This window comes from Carcharodon carcharias, chromosome 23 (assembly GCF_017639515.1).
Source record: "Carcharodon carcharias isolate sCarCar2 chromosome 23, sCarCar2.pri, whole genome shotgun sequence".
NCBI classification, from domain to species: domain Eukaryota; kingdom Metazoa; phylum Chordata; class Chondrichthyes; order Lamniformes; family Lamnidae; genus Carcharodon; species Carcharodon carcharias.
This window is the reverse complement of record NC_054489.1, coordinates 11,324,680-11,338,684: the sequence shown is the minus strand read 5'-3', so window position 1 is coordinate 11,338,684 and position 14,005 is coordinate 11,324,680. Positions and strand designations below refer to the sequence as shown.

The 14,005-nt window shown below is 44.5% G+C and overlaps 1 protein-coding gene across 1 annotated transcript in view; it reads right to left on the bottom strand.

Moving 5' to 3' along the window:
• Positions 1 to 14,005, bottom strand: part of LOC121269250 (transcription factor CP2-like protein 1) — a 204,010-nt gene that overhangs the window by 33,537 nt on the left and 156,468 nt on the right. The window contains exons 5-7 of the mRNA XM_041173808.1: positions 4,550 to 4,701; positions 856 to 932; positions 26 to 131 (exon numbers count right to left, since the gene is read on the bottom strand). Of these exons, the coding sequence (XP_041029742.1) occupies positions 26 to 131; positions 856 to 932; positions 4,550 to 4,701 (335 nt within the window). The remainder of the gene's footprint in view (positions 1 to 25; positions 132 to 855; positions 933 to 4,549; positions 4,702 to 14,005) is intronic.

The following is a 14,005-nucleotide window of genomic DNA, read 5'->3' as shown; positions in this document are numbered from 1 at the left end:
AATGCTGAAAGTGAATGTAACGTACCAATGTCAAGCAGTCGGTCTCCTGGTCTGTTCCATTTCCAGCCCTGGAACTGTTGGTGTTCACTGTACTGCAGGCGCCTGTCATGGAAGAGCACCCTGACTATACTCTGCAAAAACAAAAAGGCAAAGCTGACTTGGGCAAAGGAGTCAGAACTCAAAACAGTTTATGGCAACAAATTTTCCCCCTCCCCAACCTCCCCAATACTGCCTTCAGCCATATACGATCAGTAACCCCCTGAGAACCCTGCGATATTCCAGTTCTGGAGCCCTGTCCATCCTTGACTTCCTTCACTCCACCCTTGGTGGCCATGCCTTCAGTTGCCTAGGCTCTACATTCTGGAATTTCCTCCCTAAACCTCCCCTCCTTTCCACCTCTCCTCCTTTGCAATGTCCTGATCATTTGCTCCCGGACATTCCATCTTGCTGCCTGGTCAAGGCAGAAACCCCAGATGGAATGCCCTCAATGCTGGGATCCCGTTGGGAATCTGTGGTGAAGGGTGTGGGGAGGAACAGATGACTTTGGACCTGCAGTTCCCAAAACTCACCACCGCTGGGAGGGTTTTCTCAGATGCTGCCTGACCTCCTGAGTATTTCCGGCAGTTTCTGTTTGTATTTCAGGTTTCCAGCATCCGCAGTAATTTTCTTTTGTGGTCTGTAAGTTCTGTGGTCTGACGGCAACCATATGCCATATATATGTGGTGTGTAAGAAGCTGCAGAAACTACGGAAGCTATCCCTCAAGGTCTAGATTATGTCTGCTTGGAACAGCCTAACCCATCTTTCAGATCTTTATTCTATCCATTCTCCCTCAGTTTTCCCTTTCCCACACTCACCTTCAGCATCTTCCCATTTGTTTCCAACAGTCCCCTCATATTTTGATTACACATCATTCGGATCTCATATGATTGACCTGAATAAGAAACAACATACACATGTAGCCAAAGAAACTCAGACACCTTCAAATTTCCCTATCACTCTCCCAATCCCCCAGCAACTTTATCCATTGTGGTAAAGTGCCGTATGCATTTGGCAAGGCCCACGTTCAAGTCCCGGCCTATACTGAGGCACCTGTTCTCAGGTGGGCAGCGATTGTGGAAATATAATTGTCCGCAGCGTCCAAAGTGGGAAGCCAACTGGGATCCCCACGCCATGGCCTTGCCCCCTTCCTCATCTCTGTAACCTCCTCCAGCTCCACAGTTCTACGCGATCTCTGCACTCCTCTAATTTGAGTTTCCGGTGCGTCCTGATTTTCAACGCCATTATTGCCTGCTATGCCTTCAGCTGCTAAGGCCCAAAGTTCTGGAATTCTCTCCCTCAAACTCTCCGCCTCTCCACCTCTTTCTCCTCCTTTAAGGTGCTCCTTAAAAGCCACCTCTTTATCATGCTTTTGGTCATCTGACCGAACATCCTTTCTATGTCATTCAGTGCCAAGTTTTGTTTGATGATGCCTCTGTGAAGCCCCTTGGGAAGTTTTGCCACACCTTAGGTGCTATATAAATGCAAGTTGATGTTGATTAATCCAGGGATGCCTGTTGAAAATGGATTCTAAAGGAAAACAGGATTTACATTGTCTGTGATACAGTCCCAAAGGCAAATAATCTGGCAACACTCAGATGGCCAGGATTTCACATTAGGATTGTCACTTGTACAAAGTGTAAGAGACTGCCTAACAAGGAGACTACATCTTCAGGTGGTGAGGGGAGAAAATTAGAGAGGGAGAATAAAAGATTACAATAATAATAAATGTGCATTCAAAAGGGAACTAGATTGTTATCTGAAAAGGAAGAATGTGCAGGGTTACGGAGAGAAGGCAGAAGAAAGGCACTAGGTGAATTGGTCATTTGGAGGGTCAGTGCAGACACAAGGAGCTGAATGGTCTCCTGCGCTGTAACGATTCTGTGAAGAACACGTGAAACGTGAGGAAAAACTTTTTAATGCAGCGAGTGGTAATGAACTGGAACTCGCTGCCTTTGATGGTGGGTGGAGCAGAGACAATCAATAATTTTAAAAGGAAATTGGAGGGGCATTTGAGCGAATTAAACTTGCAGGGCTACAGGGATAGAGCAGGGCAGTGGGATTGATGAGATTGCTCTACAGAGAGCCAGCATGGACTTGGTGGGCTGAATGTCCTCTTTCTTTGCCATAATGACTTCTGACTCTATTCAGCAATGGGAAGCAAATGGGACAAGCAGCTTATCGAGCAGTGATATTATATTGCAAACTTTTCACCTAAACAAAACCTGGCTTATGAGGGAAGATTGAGGGACGTGGGACTTTTTGCTTTGAAAAGGAGATGATTGAGAAAGGACCTCTGAGTGGGATGTATGATAATAAATGATACTCTGGATCTCTGAGGCATCCATATAAAGTACATCAAGTGCACTACCCTCATCTACACACCTGGTCACCTCCTCAAAACATTCAATCACATTTGTTAGGCATGACCTCCCTCTGACAAAGCCGCTGACTATCCCTGATCAAACCTTGCCTCTCCAAGTGGAGATAGATTCTCTCCTTCAGAATTTTCTCCAATAGTTTCCCTACCACTGACGTGAGACTCACTGGCCTGTAGTTCCCTGGCTTATCTCTACAACCCTTCTTAAATAGCAGAACCACATTAGCTGTTCTCCAGTCCTCTGGCATCTTCCCCCGTGGCCAGAGAGGAATTAAAAATTTGGGTCAGAGCCCCTGCGATCTCCTCCCTTACCTCCCTCAGCAGTCTGGGACACAAATCATCCAGACCTGGAGATTTGTCCACTTTTAAGCCTGCCAACACCTCCAATACCTTGTCACTCCTTTTATCAATTTGCTTAAGAACCTCGCAGTCTCTTTCCCCGAGTTCGATACCTTCATCCTCATTGTCTTGGGTGAAGACAGATGTGAAGTATTCATTCAACACTCTAGCGATGTCATCTAGTTCCACCCATAGATTGCCCCCTTGGACCCTTATGGGCCCTACTCTTTCCCTGGTTATCCTCTTCCCATTGATATACTTATAGAATATCTTGGGATTTTCCCTACTTTTACCAGCCAGAGCGTTCTCATATCCCCTCTTTGCTCTCCTAATTGCTTTCTTAAGCTCCACCCTGCACTTTCTGTACTCCACTAATGCCTCTGCTGATTTGCTTCCCTTGTACCTGCTAAAAGCCTCTCTTTTCCTTCTCATTGTATCCTGAATATCTCTGGTCATCCATGGTTCTCTGGGCTTGTTGCTCCTTCCTATCACCCTAGAGGGAACATGTTGAGCCTGTACCCTCCCCATTTCCTTTTTGAACGCCACCCACCGCCCCCCCGACATTGCTCCTCTGTAGATTTCCCCACATGTAACTGTTTCCAGTCTACCTTGTCCAGATCCTGCCTTATTTTACTAAAATCCACTCTCCCCCAATCCAAAACATTTTTTTGCAACTTGTCTATTTCTTTGTCCATAACAAACTTAAACTGTATCATGTTGTCTCCAAAGGCAGAGGGGCATGTTAGTGGGGTGGTGAAAAAGGCATATGGGCCACTTGCCTTTATCAGTTGGGGCATAGATTACAAAAGTAAGGAGATCATGTTGGAGTTGTATAGAACCTTGGTGAGGCCACAGCTGGAGTACTGTGTGCAGTTCTGGTCACCACATTATAGGAAGGATGTGATTGCACTGGAGGGGGTGCAGAGGAGATTCACCAGGATGTTGCCTGGGATGAAACATTTAAGCTATGAAGAGAGGTTGGATAGACTTGGGTTGTTTTAGTTGGAGCAGAGAAGACTGAGGGGCAACCTGATTGAGGTGTACAAGATTATGAGGGGCATGGACAGGGTGGATAGGGAGCAGCTGTTCCCCTTAGTTGAAGGGTCAGTCATGAGGGCCATAAGTTCAAGGTGAGGCGCAGAAGGTTTAGGGGGGATGTGAGGAAAAACTTTTTTACCCAGAGGGTGGTGACGGTCTGGAATGCACTGCCTGGGAGTGTGGTGGAGGTGGGTTGCCTCACATCCTTTAAAAAGTACCTGGATGAGCACTTGGCACATCATAACATTCAAGGCTATGGGCCAAATGCTGGTAAATGGGATTAAGTAGGTAGGTCTTTTAGGTAGATGAATGGGGAGGGGGAATGATCCTGTGGTGCAGTCAGTTGGTGTCCCACAACTCTGGATCAGAAACTCCAGGTTCAAGTCCCACTCCAGGACTTGATGACCATGGAAAGTGCATTTCCAACATGCTGACACAGGTTGATTATTGGCCCATAAATCCTTCCAATGTGCCTGATGGCAGGTGATAAGAATGGTAGAGTTTCCTGGTCAGCCATACTGCAGAAGGCAACAACAAACCACTGCTGTACTTTGCCAAGATAATCATGGACCAATCCAATGGAAGTCCATGGTTGCTAATGCCCTCTTAGGGCATGGTATCTGGCAGAAGAGGAATGGGGAGAGGATCCCTTTGCTAGACAGGTGGTACGCAAGGTTTTATTTAGATGCCTGAGCAAGGACGCCTTTCCTGTTCCGTGCCTGTCTTGTGTGATTCACCTGCTTTGCTCACCGTACCTTGGTTGAGGTAGGTGAGCGTCTCCTCGTGAAGTTTAACAGCAGGTGACGTAGCTGCGCCCAGGATGTACTGGAATGTGATGGCACTAGCTTCGTGGTCTGAAGAAAGCGCAGAGTCTTCGTGCTTGAAGAGCGGTAATGGCAGCATGTCACTGAAAGAAGAGAAGCTTGCAGTCACTTCACTGAACAGAGTAAAGCCTTCACTACTTTGCTGGTGCTGATATCTGGTGTAACATAAAGTGATCTTTCATTGTCTATACTATCTTTGTGGCACAACAGTTTGCTCATGAGATTGAAAGAAACAAAGAATTTGCATTTTTATGGCGCCCATCACACCCTCAGGATGTCCCAAAGTGCTTTACAACCAATTAAAGCATTATCTAACATCAGACTCCAGAAGCAAGTGCTCTACTCGGAACTCGCCTGCGGCAGGAGACTCCCAGGAGGACAGTGGAAAAGCTTTAGGGATGTCCTCAAAGTGTCCCGGAAGAAGGCAAATGTACTCGCTGACTGATGGGACTCCCCGGCTTGTGACCGACCAAAATGGAGAAGGTTGGTTCGGGAAGGCACGGAAATCATCTAGAGACTTCCTCGGGAATGTGCAGTGACAAATTCGAAGCGTCGGAGGGTGCGCACCAACCTCCAAACAGTCTATCTACCCAACCCTTCAGGCACCACCTGATCTGTTTGTGGCAGAGTCTGCAGACAACACATAGGGCATGTCAGCCAACTTAGAACCCATCAAAATGGAGTGGAAGCAAATTGTCCTCGATCCCGAGGGACTTCCTAAGTAGAAGGCAGTTGGAATGTAATGGCACTTGTAAGGTAGCATGGCAAGCTCCCACACGTGACAATGCAATAATGGCCGGATAATCTGATCTTAGTGATGTTGGTCGAGGGATAAATGACAATGGAGAGAGCTCCCCCAGTCTTTTTTGAAATAATGCTGTGGGATCACTTACTTCCACGCGAGATGGCTGACAGCACCTCATTTTATCATCTCCTCCAAACCATGGCAAAAACTGGCAGTGCAGAGTTTTCTCAGCAATGTGTCAGTCTAGATTGAAGCAGTTTATATTTCTTTAAACTAGCAAAGCAAAATTGCTGGTGGCAAAAGAGCTCCTATTTTTAGTTTCACAGACAGGTTGGCGAACCATGTCTGAAAAGGCTTTGGGAGCAGAATCAACAGTGACTATTGAAAGGAATTAGGTATATACTTGAAAAGGGGGAAAAAAAATCAGGGCTCTGGGAAAATAGCAAGGTAGTGGAACTAATTGGATAACTCTTTTAAAGAGCCAACACAGGCATGACAGGCCGAATGGCCTCCTTCAGTGCTGGCTTGATGATGCTGAGACATGGAGCAGGCAGGTCTGATGTTCAATCTCTTGTTTCTGCCACAACTTAACTCAGTAAGGGCAGGTCAAGGAGAGAAAAAGTCAGCACTGCTGCCGCCCGAGACCCGTATGTGCGTGGGAACAGACTAAATTGGGTTCTGCTGTGATGCAGCTACAGTTGAATAGCCCACTGGTGCTCATTGTCTCGGATCATGCAGGAAGATTGCCGACTTAGAGCTAGGTAACAGAAGGCACGCCATAGAACCTACACTGGTATGAACTAACACCTTCAGGAGAGGATGGGAGACATTTGACAATATTAAAACATATAGCAAGAAATTCTAGGGGAAAAAAAACCTCTCCCTTATCAAATAAGTGCATCTTATAGCCTCAGGGACCCTGACATTTCAAATCTTAACTCTCGTTAATTAACTTCTCAACATTCTTTAGCTCCTTGAGAGAAATCTCTCTTTCAGTGAACATATTATATCGATATTTTCTTTTAGAATTTTTAAAACTTTAAAATCATTTGCAATTTAGGATGACCCTGAAGTAAGAAGCATGCTTTTTTTTGGATCAAAGTATATGTAACCGAGTATAATGTATTTAAATCCTCGAGTTGTTTGAGTTTGGCATGTTTGGAACACTTTGTGCATTGGAACCAATGGGTAAAATGGACATTTCTTCAGCTTAATTGAAACCAGGTTCCACTCCTGAGACCTGAGCACATTATCTAGGCTAATATTCCAGTTTGGCACTGAGGGAGTACAGCACTGTTGGAGGTGACGTTTTTCAGGTGAGACATTAAACAGAGGTCCATCTGCCTCCTCAGGTGAATGTAAAAGATCCCATGGCACTTGAAGAGCAGCATGGGAGTTCTACTATATTTACGCTAAATTCTACCAGAGTCTAGCCAATATTTACCCTTCAACCAATTTATATTCCAGTGTGGCACTGAGAGAGTACTGCACTGTTGGAGGTGATGTCTTTCAGATAAGGCTGTGGAAAAGTAGATGATCTCACCATCATTTTCATTGCTGTTTCTGGAAGCTAGCCACACTCAATCCAGCTGCTGCATTTCCTAGATTGCAATAACGGCTACACTTTGAAAGAACTTTATTTGTTGTAAAGTGCTTTGGGATGTTCTGAGGTTGTGAGAGGTGCTATATAAACGCAAGTTCTTCCTTAGCATAATCAATAATGCTTTGATGGCAATGGTACCACATGCCATTCTTACTTTCCCCACAGATGGTGTTGTGACCTCTCAAAATTAATATTACAACAACACCAATTCTCATCGGGTCCAGAGAAGCTGCAATCACACTCAGTCTGTTACAACAGAATAAACACTGAAACACCACACCGTTTTCTCAGAAAGCTGAGAGGCTCCATCGTTGAATATATTTAAGGCTGGGGATAGACAGATTTCTGGTCCCTCAGGGAATCAAGGGATATGGGGAATGGGTGGGAAAATGGAGTTGAAACCCAAGATCAGCCATGATCAGATTGAATGGTGGAGCAGGCTCACTGTGGTCTACTCCTGCTCCTATTTCTTATGTTCTCATGATAGGAAACGAGAGCAGTTACATTTTGACCAAGGATGGTTCTCCGAGTCAGAATGCTTCAAGACCTGAGCACAAAATCTAGAATGACAGGCCGGCACAGGACTGAGTGGGTGTTGCATTGTTGGAGATGCTGTCTTTTAGTTCACACGACTAACCGCGCCCTAGTCTCCCTGTTCAGCAGCAAGTAAGAGTCCCCTGGCACAACTTAGAGAAGAGCAGGGGAATTCTCTCAGTGTGCTGGTCAATGTCATTTTCTTCAGTAAATGCCATAGAAACAAATGTAAGCGGTTATTTATCTCACTTGTTGGTGGTGGGATTTTGCTGTGTAAACATTGGCTGCCGTGTATCTACTTTAAACGACATTCATTGGCTGCCAAGTACATTGAAACATCCCAAGGATGTGGAAGGTGCTAATAAAAATACAAGTGTTATCTTCCTTTACATCAACCACATTTTTTGTCACTCTCACTTCCTGTCACACATTTTCTTCCTACCACACTTGCTCATTAGACTTGAAAAAATGTTTCTAAAGAAACATAGCACTTTTTTTGTAATTCCTTGATGGATGTTAGTGTTGATGGCTAGGCCAGCATTTGTTCCCATCCCTAACTGCCCTTGTGAAGATGGTGGTGAGCTGTCTTCCTGAACCCTAGCAGTCCATGTGGCATAGGTACACCCACGGTGCTGTTGTCAAGGGATTTGCAGGGCCAGGATTTTCCAGTCATTGGCCGGGCTTGGCAGGAGTGGGCGGGGGTGGTCAAGGTGCTGGCCGCCACCCGCGATCGGCTCCGCACCGCGATTTCACGCAGGCGGGCCAACTAAGGCCTGCCCTGCGTGGATCGCAAGCGGTAACACTGAGCGCGACCTGTGTGGGCAGGGGGAGGAGGGAGAGTCAGGTCCAACGCTCTTTTAGCATGCGTGTGAAAGAGCGCTTATTTCACCCATGCCTCAGGGAGATTGAAATGCTTTTTAAAAATATATATAAGGACAGTAAAAATTTAATGAAACATGTCCCCTCATGTGACTGTGTCACATGAGATGGGACATGTTTTTATTTTCAAAATAAAGTTTTTATTTAATCAGTATTAGCTTTAGGAAGCCTCATCCTGCTCGTGGATGAGATTTCCTGAAAAACGTAAAGGCAGCTTGACCTTTTCGCCTGCCCACAAACTGTAAGGTTGGACGGGCCGCATAAAGTTGAACTTAATTACCTAGTTAATGGTCTTAATAAGCCTTTCAATTATCGACAGGCACGCACCCACCGAATGAAATATCGCGCGAGTTCGCAATGACATTGGGACGCATGCTGAATGTAAAATTCTGCCCCCGGTTATCGACTCAGCGACAGTGAAGGAACAGCGATATATTTCCAAATCAGGATGGTGAGTGGCTTGAAGGGGAGCTTGCAGATGGTGGTGCTCCTGTGCACCTGCTACCCTGGTCCTTCTTGGTAGAGGTCAAATGTTTGGAAGATACCGTCAAAGGAGGTTTTATGGGTTACTGCCGTACATCTTGTATATAGTGCACACTGCTGACAAATGTACTGGTGGTGGTGCTGGGAGTTAATGTTTAAGGTGATGGATGGAGTGCCGATCGAATGGGCTGCTTTGTCCTGGCAGTGGTTTTGGGTATACAGAGAAACTGTCCAGCATAGAAAATACTGGAGCCAGAATATCTGCAGCGTCTTAATCAGATTAACTCACATCGTGCTTACTTAACATAAATTCAACTTTGTGGTCTTAAAAGAATCCAGAGTCACCTTAGAAGATGATCAATACGTTTTGCATAACATGGTATATTGTTACTTTTCTTTCATACCAGCAACACACTGCAAGCAATGCCATGGGGTTACCACTAGTACATATACACGTCTTGTACATAACTTGCCAGTTACTTAGATTGTGGACTGATCAGGGCACACTGAAATGTGGAGCCATACAGACAAGGAAATCTCCCTGGTTTAGTCCTGAATGACATTAATTAATGTCAATCGGGGGAGAAATGGAGGTGATGCTATTTGATCCAACGCTAATGGGTTATACAGAGGAAAGATCAGTCAGTGCCATCCAATAGCCATTGCTGTAAGTGCAGAATGTCTGCAGTAGTTACACATGGACAGGTGAGGGCTGAGGTAACTCAAAAAGCAACGGCTAGACAATAATGCCAAGATTAGGGTATAAAAAGATGAAGATTGTGCACTAATGGGAAGAAGGGGTAGGTGAGGGGTTCCACAGTTTAGAGATTGCAGTAAAGGATTAAGTTTGAGAGATTGTGCAAGGAATCTGGATATAGTGAGAAGATTGAATGTGTGGGATGCTGTGTTAGGTTAGGAGGATCGAGAGAGGAAAATGTAAAGGACCTGAAGTGGTATATGTAATAAAGCAAGGATTGACAAAAACAATTAGAATGAAGGGGGAAGTGAGAGTTCAGAAGGATTATCTCTTGAAGTGAGGAGCTACAGCTCAGTAGTAGCACTCCTGCTCCTGATCCAGAAGGTTTGAGCCCCACTCCAGGGACTTGAGCACAAAAGTTTAGGCTGATGTTCCATGATGGAGTACTGCACTGTTGGAGGCGCTATCTTTTAGGTGAGACTTTAAACCTAGACCTGTCTGCCCTCTCTGTTAGATGTAGACCAGTCCATGGCACAATTTTGAAGAAGAGCAAGGGAATTATCCCCAGTGTCCTGGCCAATAAATCAACATCACAAAAACAGGTGATCTGGTCATTGCCATGTTGCTGTTTCTGGAATATTGTTGTGCAGATTTAGCTGTTGCGTTTCTTACATTACTACTGTGACCATACTTCACAAGTACCTCATTGCCTGTAAAGCACTTTAGGACATCCTGAGATTATGAAAGGCTCTACATTAATGTAAATTTTTGCCTTTACTTGTATCCTGTCCAGGAGTGTGAACAAAGCTTTAAACATTGCTCCACCGATATGAGAGCAGGATTTATGTCTTGAGAATATTTGATAGTCCTTCACTTTTAAGTTCACAACACACAGATGCGCGCACATGCACACGCACACAAGTACTGGAGAGCTTGTCAGTGTCTCTGGAGTGGAGGCCAGCATAAACCAGTGCTCTCAGGGCAGGAGCAGAGTATTTCTTTTAAACAAATGTTCTCTCCCTAAAAAGATGGTTTGTGACATTAGTTTATCAATGTTTTATGTGTTGCATAGGATTCATCTGCTCTTGCTTTAATGGAGGAATTCATCCATTTAAAGCAAACATATTAACATTTCCATTAAAATACTGGACAGAGAAATTTCACACTAACTAATGGCTCAGTTATTAACTGCTGATCTCTTGTAGCATTGCCAACAGATAGTTAGAATCAACTGGCTTTCTCTCAGGGTGCAGCCATGATTCACCAAATGGTGATGCTCAAGAAGGGAGCATGCAACATATGCAGAAAATAAAATATGTATTTATATATATTTAATATATAATATATATTTAAGATATCACCAACAGTACATTCTATAGAGAAAGTGACTTCCACCTTACCATGCCACTAAGTAACATCACTTTACATTCAATTAATTTTAAGAAGCGGGGTGACTGTCTCGGAACACAGCAACGCGGCTCCGCAGAGACTAATCAAAAGAATGTTGGGAACCCGAGGAAACTCAATGCTCTTCAGTTAGTGGGGGAAATCACAGGAGCGTGGGGACAGGTAGAGACTATTTATTCCCTCGAGCTTGTTCCTCCAGTCAATAAGATCATGGCTGACGTGTGACCTAATTCCATCTACCTGCCCTTGCCCCAACACCCTTACCTCTGGCTAACAACAATCTGTCGATCTCAGTTTTAAAATGAACATTTGCTCTAATATCAGCTGCTGTTTGTGGAAAGGATTCCAATCTTCTCCTGCCCTTTGCAAGAGGGTGTTTCCTCATTTCACTCCTGAAGGGTCCAGCTCTTAAGTTTTAGACCATACACCGAGTCTCAGACTTCCCCAACCAGGGGAAATAATTTCTCCCAATCTATCCTGTTTGTTCCCTTAAAATCTTGAACATTTTAATGGTGTTATAAATTCCAGGGAATGTGACCCCAGCTTGTTTAATTTCTCCTTGTAACGTGACCCCTGGAGCACAGGCGTCGTTCCACTAAATCTACACCTCTCTCCCTCCAAGGCCAATATATCCTTTCTAAGGTGGTAGCTGGAACTGCTCACAGTACTTCAGGCCTAATCAGACTTTAGCATTTATCTGCACCATACCGACACCTCCAAGTGCAGTACTCACTCGCTCCTGCACTGCAATGTCAGATTAGTATATGTGGCCCAAATCCCAATGGGGGTGCAAGGGAGGGAGGTGTGAACCAACAGCCTTTTGACCCAGAAGCAAACGAACGCACCTAGACTTTAATTTGCAAAGTAAATAGCATTTCCACAAATCTACTGCAGTCATCTCTTGCTGTTACCTGGAGTAATTTGTAATCCCACAATGAAAAGAAACACTTGCATTTATATAGCACCTTTCATAACCAACAGCTGTCCCAAAGCACTTTACATCCAATGAAATATTTTTGGAGCGCAATCATTGTAATGCAGGAAATGCCGCAGCTATTTTGCAGCATGGTCCCACAAACAGTGATGAGATAATGACCACATAATCTGTTTTTCTGATGCTGATTGAGGAATAAATATTGGCCTGGGCACCAACTCTTTTTGAACACAATAACATGGGATCCACCGGAGGGGACAGATGGAGCCTTCGTTTGATGTTTCATTAAAAAGATAGCAATTCTGACAGTGCAGCCCTCCCTCAGTACTGCACTGGAGTGTCAACCTCAATATGACTTGAGCCCACAACATTCTGAGTCAGAGAGGGCAACCACTAAACCACAGCGGACGCACAGATTGGTAAACTTTCCCTTGGGAATTAAAGCTGCACTTACAATGCTATTTGAAGGAACAATCAAAGCACACAGTTTATTTTTGTTTAGAGCTCAAAATAGCCTTCAGTGTACTGGAATAATGTTAAGCGATGTTCTTACTCACCGTCCTCCATTAGCAGTGACATACTGGTGGTAGTGTTCTGTTTGAGCTGGCCAGTAATGCTCTGTCTGGTTGTGCCAGTACAACATGTTATTTCTATGAATTTCCAGGTTGGAAAAGTTTCAAGGGTAAGCAGAAGTTTTCTGGGTGTCGAAGGGAGCTGGAACCTAAGCACCTGCACGCCTGTCCTTATATTCTGCAAGCAGTACCTTGCAGCAGGAGGAGAATGGGTGGAAAGTTCTACGCAGCAGTTTACATGCAAATAGAGGAGAAACAACCCCCTCAGGCACTGCATTAAACACCATTTCAGGTGAATGATCAGTCCACACCCTGGGAAAACCTGGCCACTGGCCCAAAACATTGCTGCAACAGTTTGACTTATACCAAAAACAAGAAAGTTTTGGTGCAGGATTTTACAAAGAAGTATACATTCTTTATGTCTTGAACCTTCTTTTGATTTTCTGTTCATTTTGTCCCAGTTTATTTCATGAGTTTACAAACTATTGCTGGCTATGCTGGCAGAAAAAAACACTCAACTCCTTTGTTTGATGTACTGCCTGCTGTTTGCACAGGGCAGCTGAACTGTTTAAAATCAATTGGTTAATGCATCCATTAAAATAGTGGAAGAAAGAATGCTATGAGTTCTTTAAACATTTAGTCACTCATTTCGAGTTGAGAGATTTACTGTCCTTTTGGATTCATATTGCCTCCATCTCATCATTTCTAACAGAGACTTTGCTACACAGATCTCGCCCTAAAACCCCTTCTCCTCCCATTGTGAAGCAGTGATCACACTTTTGAAACTGTGCCAGAAGGCTTAGGATCCCCTCTAAGCTCTGAGCATATAAACTAACACTCCAGTGCAGTACCAAGGGAATGCTGCACTGTCAGAGATGCCACCTTTAGACTGGGATGTTAAACCAAGGCATCAGACCAGACTTTTGGACAATTTACTTAATCTCTTGTCTTGTGGCTTGGCTCAAACTTTGAACTTCACTCCTGTGAAGACCCTTGGGATGTTTTGCTATATTAATGGTGCTATATAATTGCATGTTGTTGTTGTTCTAATGCTTTCTGGTTGCGTCAGTGAGTGATGTGCAATGCATGGTGTAATACTGAGCTATGCAGTGCAGGGGGATCTCGGTTTGATTCCCAGCCTGTCCTCGGGGTAGCTCATTTCAGCGTGGCAACTGGGGTTACAGCAATTGGCTCAAATATTAGTGAACATTCACGCTCCTGATCATTATCCCAATGGAATATTCCATCTATGTTGACATGCAGGTGAGAATAGGATTAGCCACAATGCCCCACTTGGTGGGACAGTGTGTTGGAAGTCAGCTGGACATAAATAATGATATACTTGAGTGAGTATCAGTGGGTCCAGGCACCTGTGGAACCTTGTCTTATCCAATCACTTAACTTCATCCAAGGCATTGCTGCTTGTATTCTAACCAGCACCAATTATTGTTAACCCATCACTCTTGTGTTCGCTGACCAGCTGTGCTTCCCTCCAAGCTAAGCAATGCCTCAGTTTTAAAATTCTCATCCTTG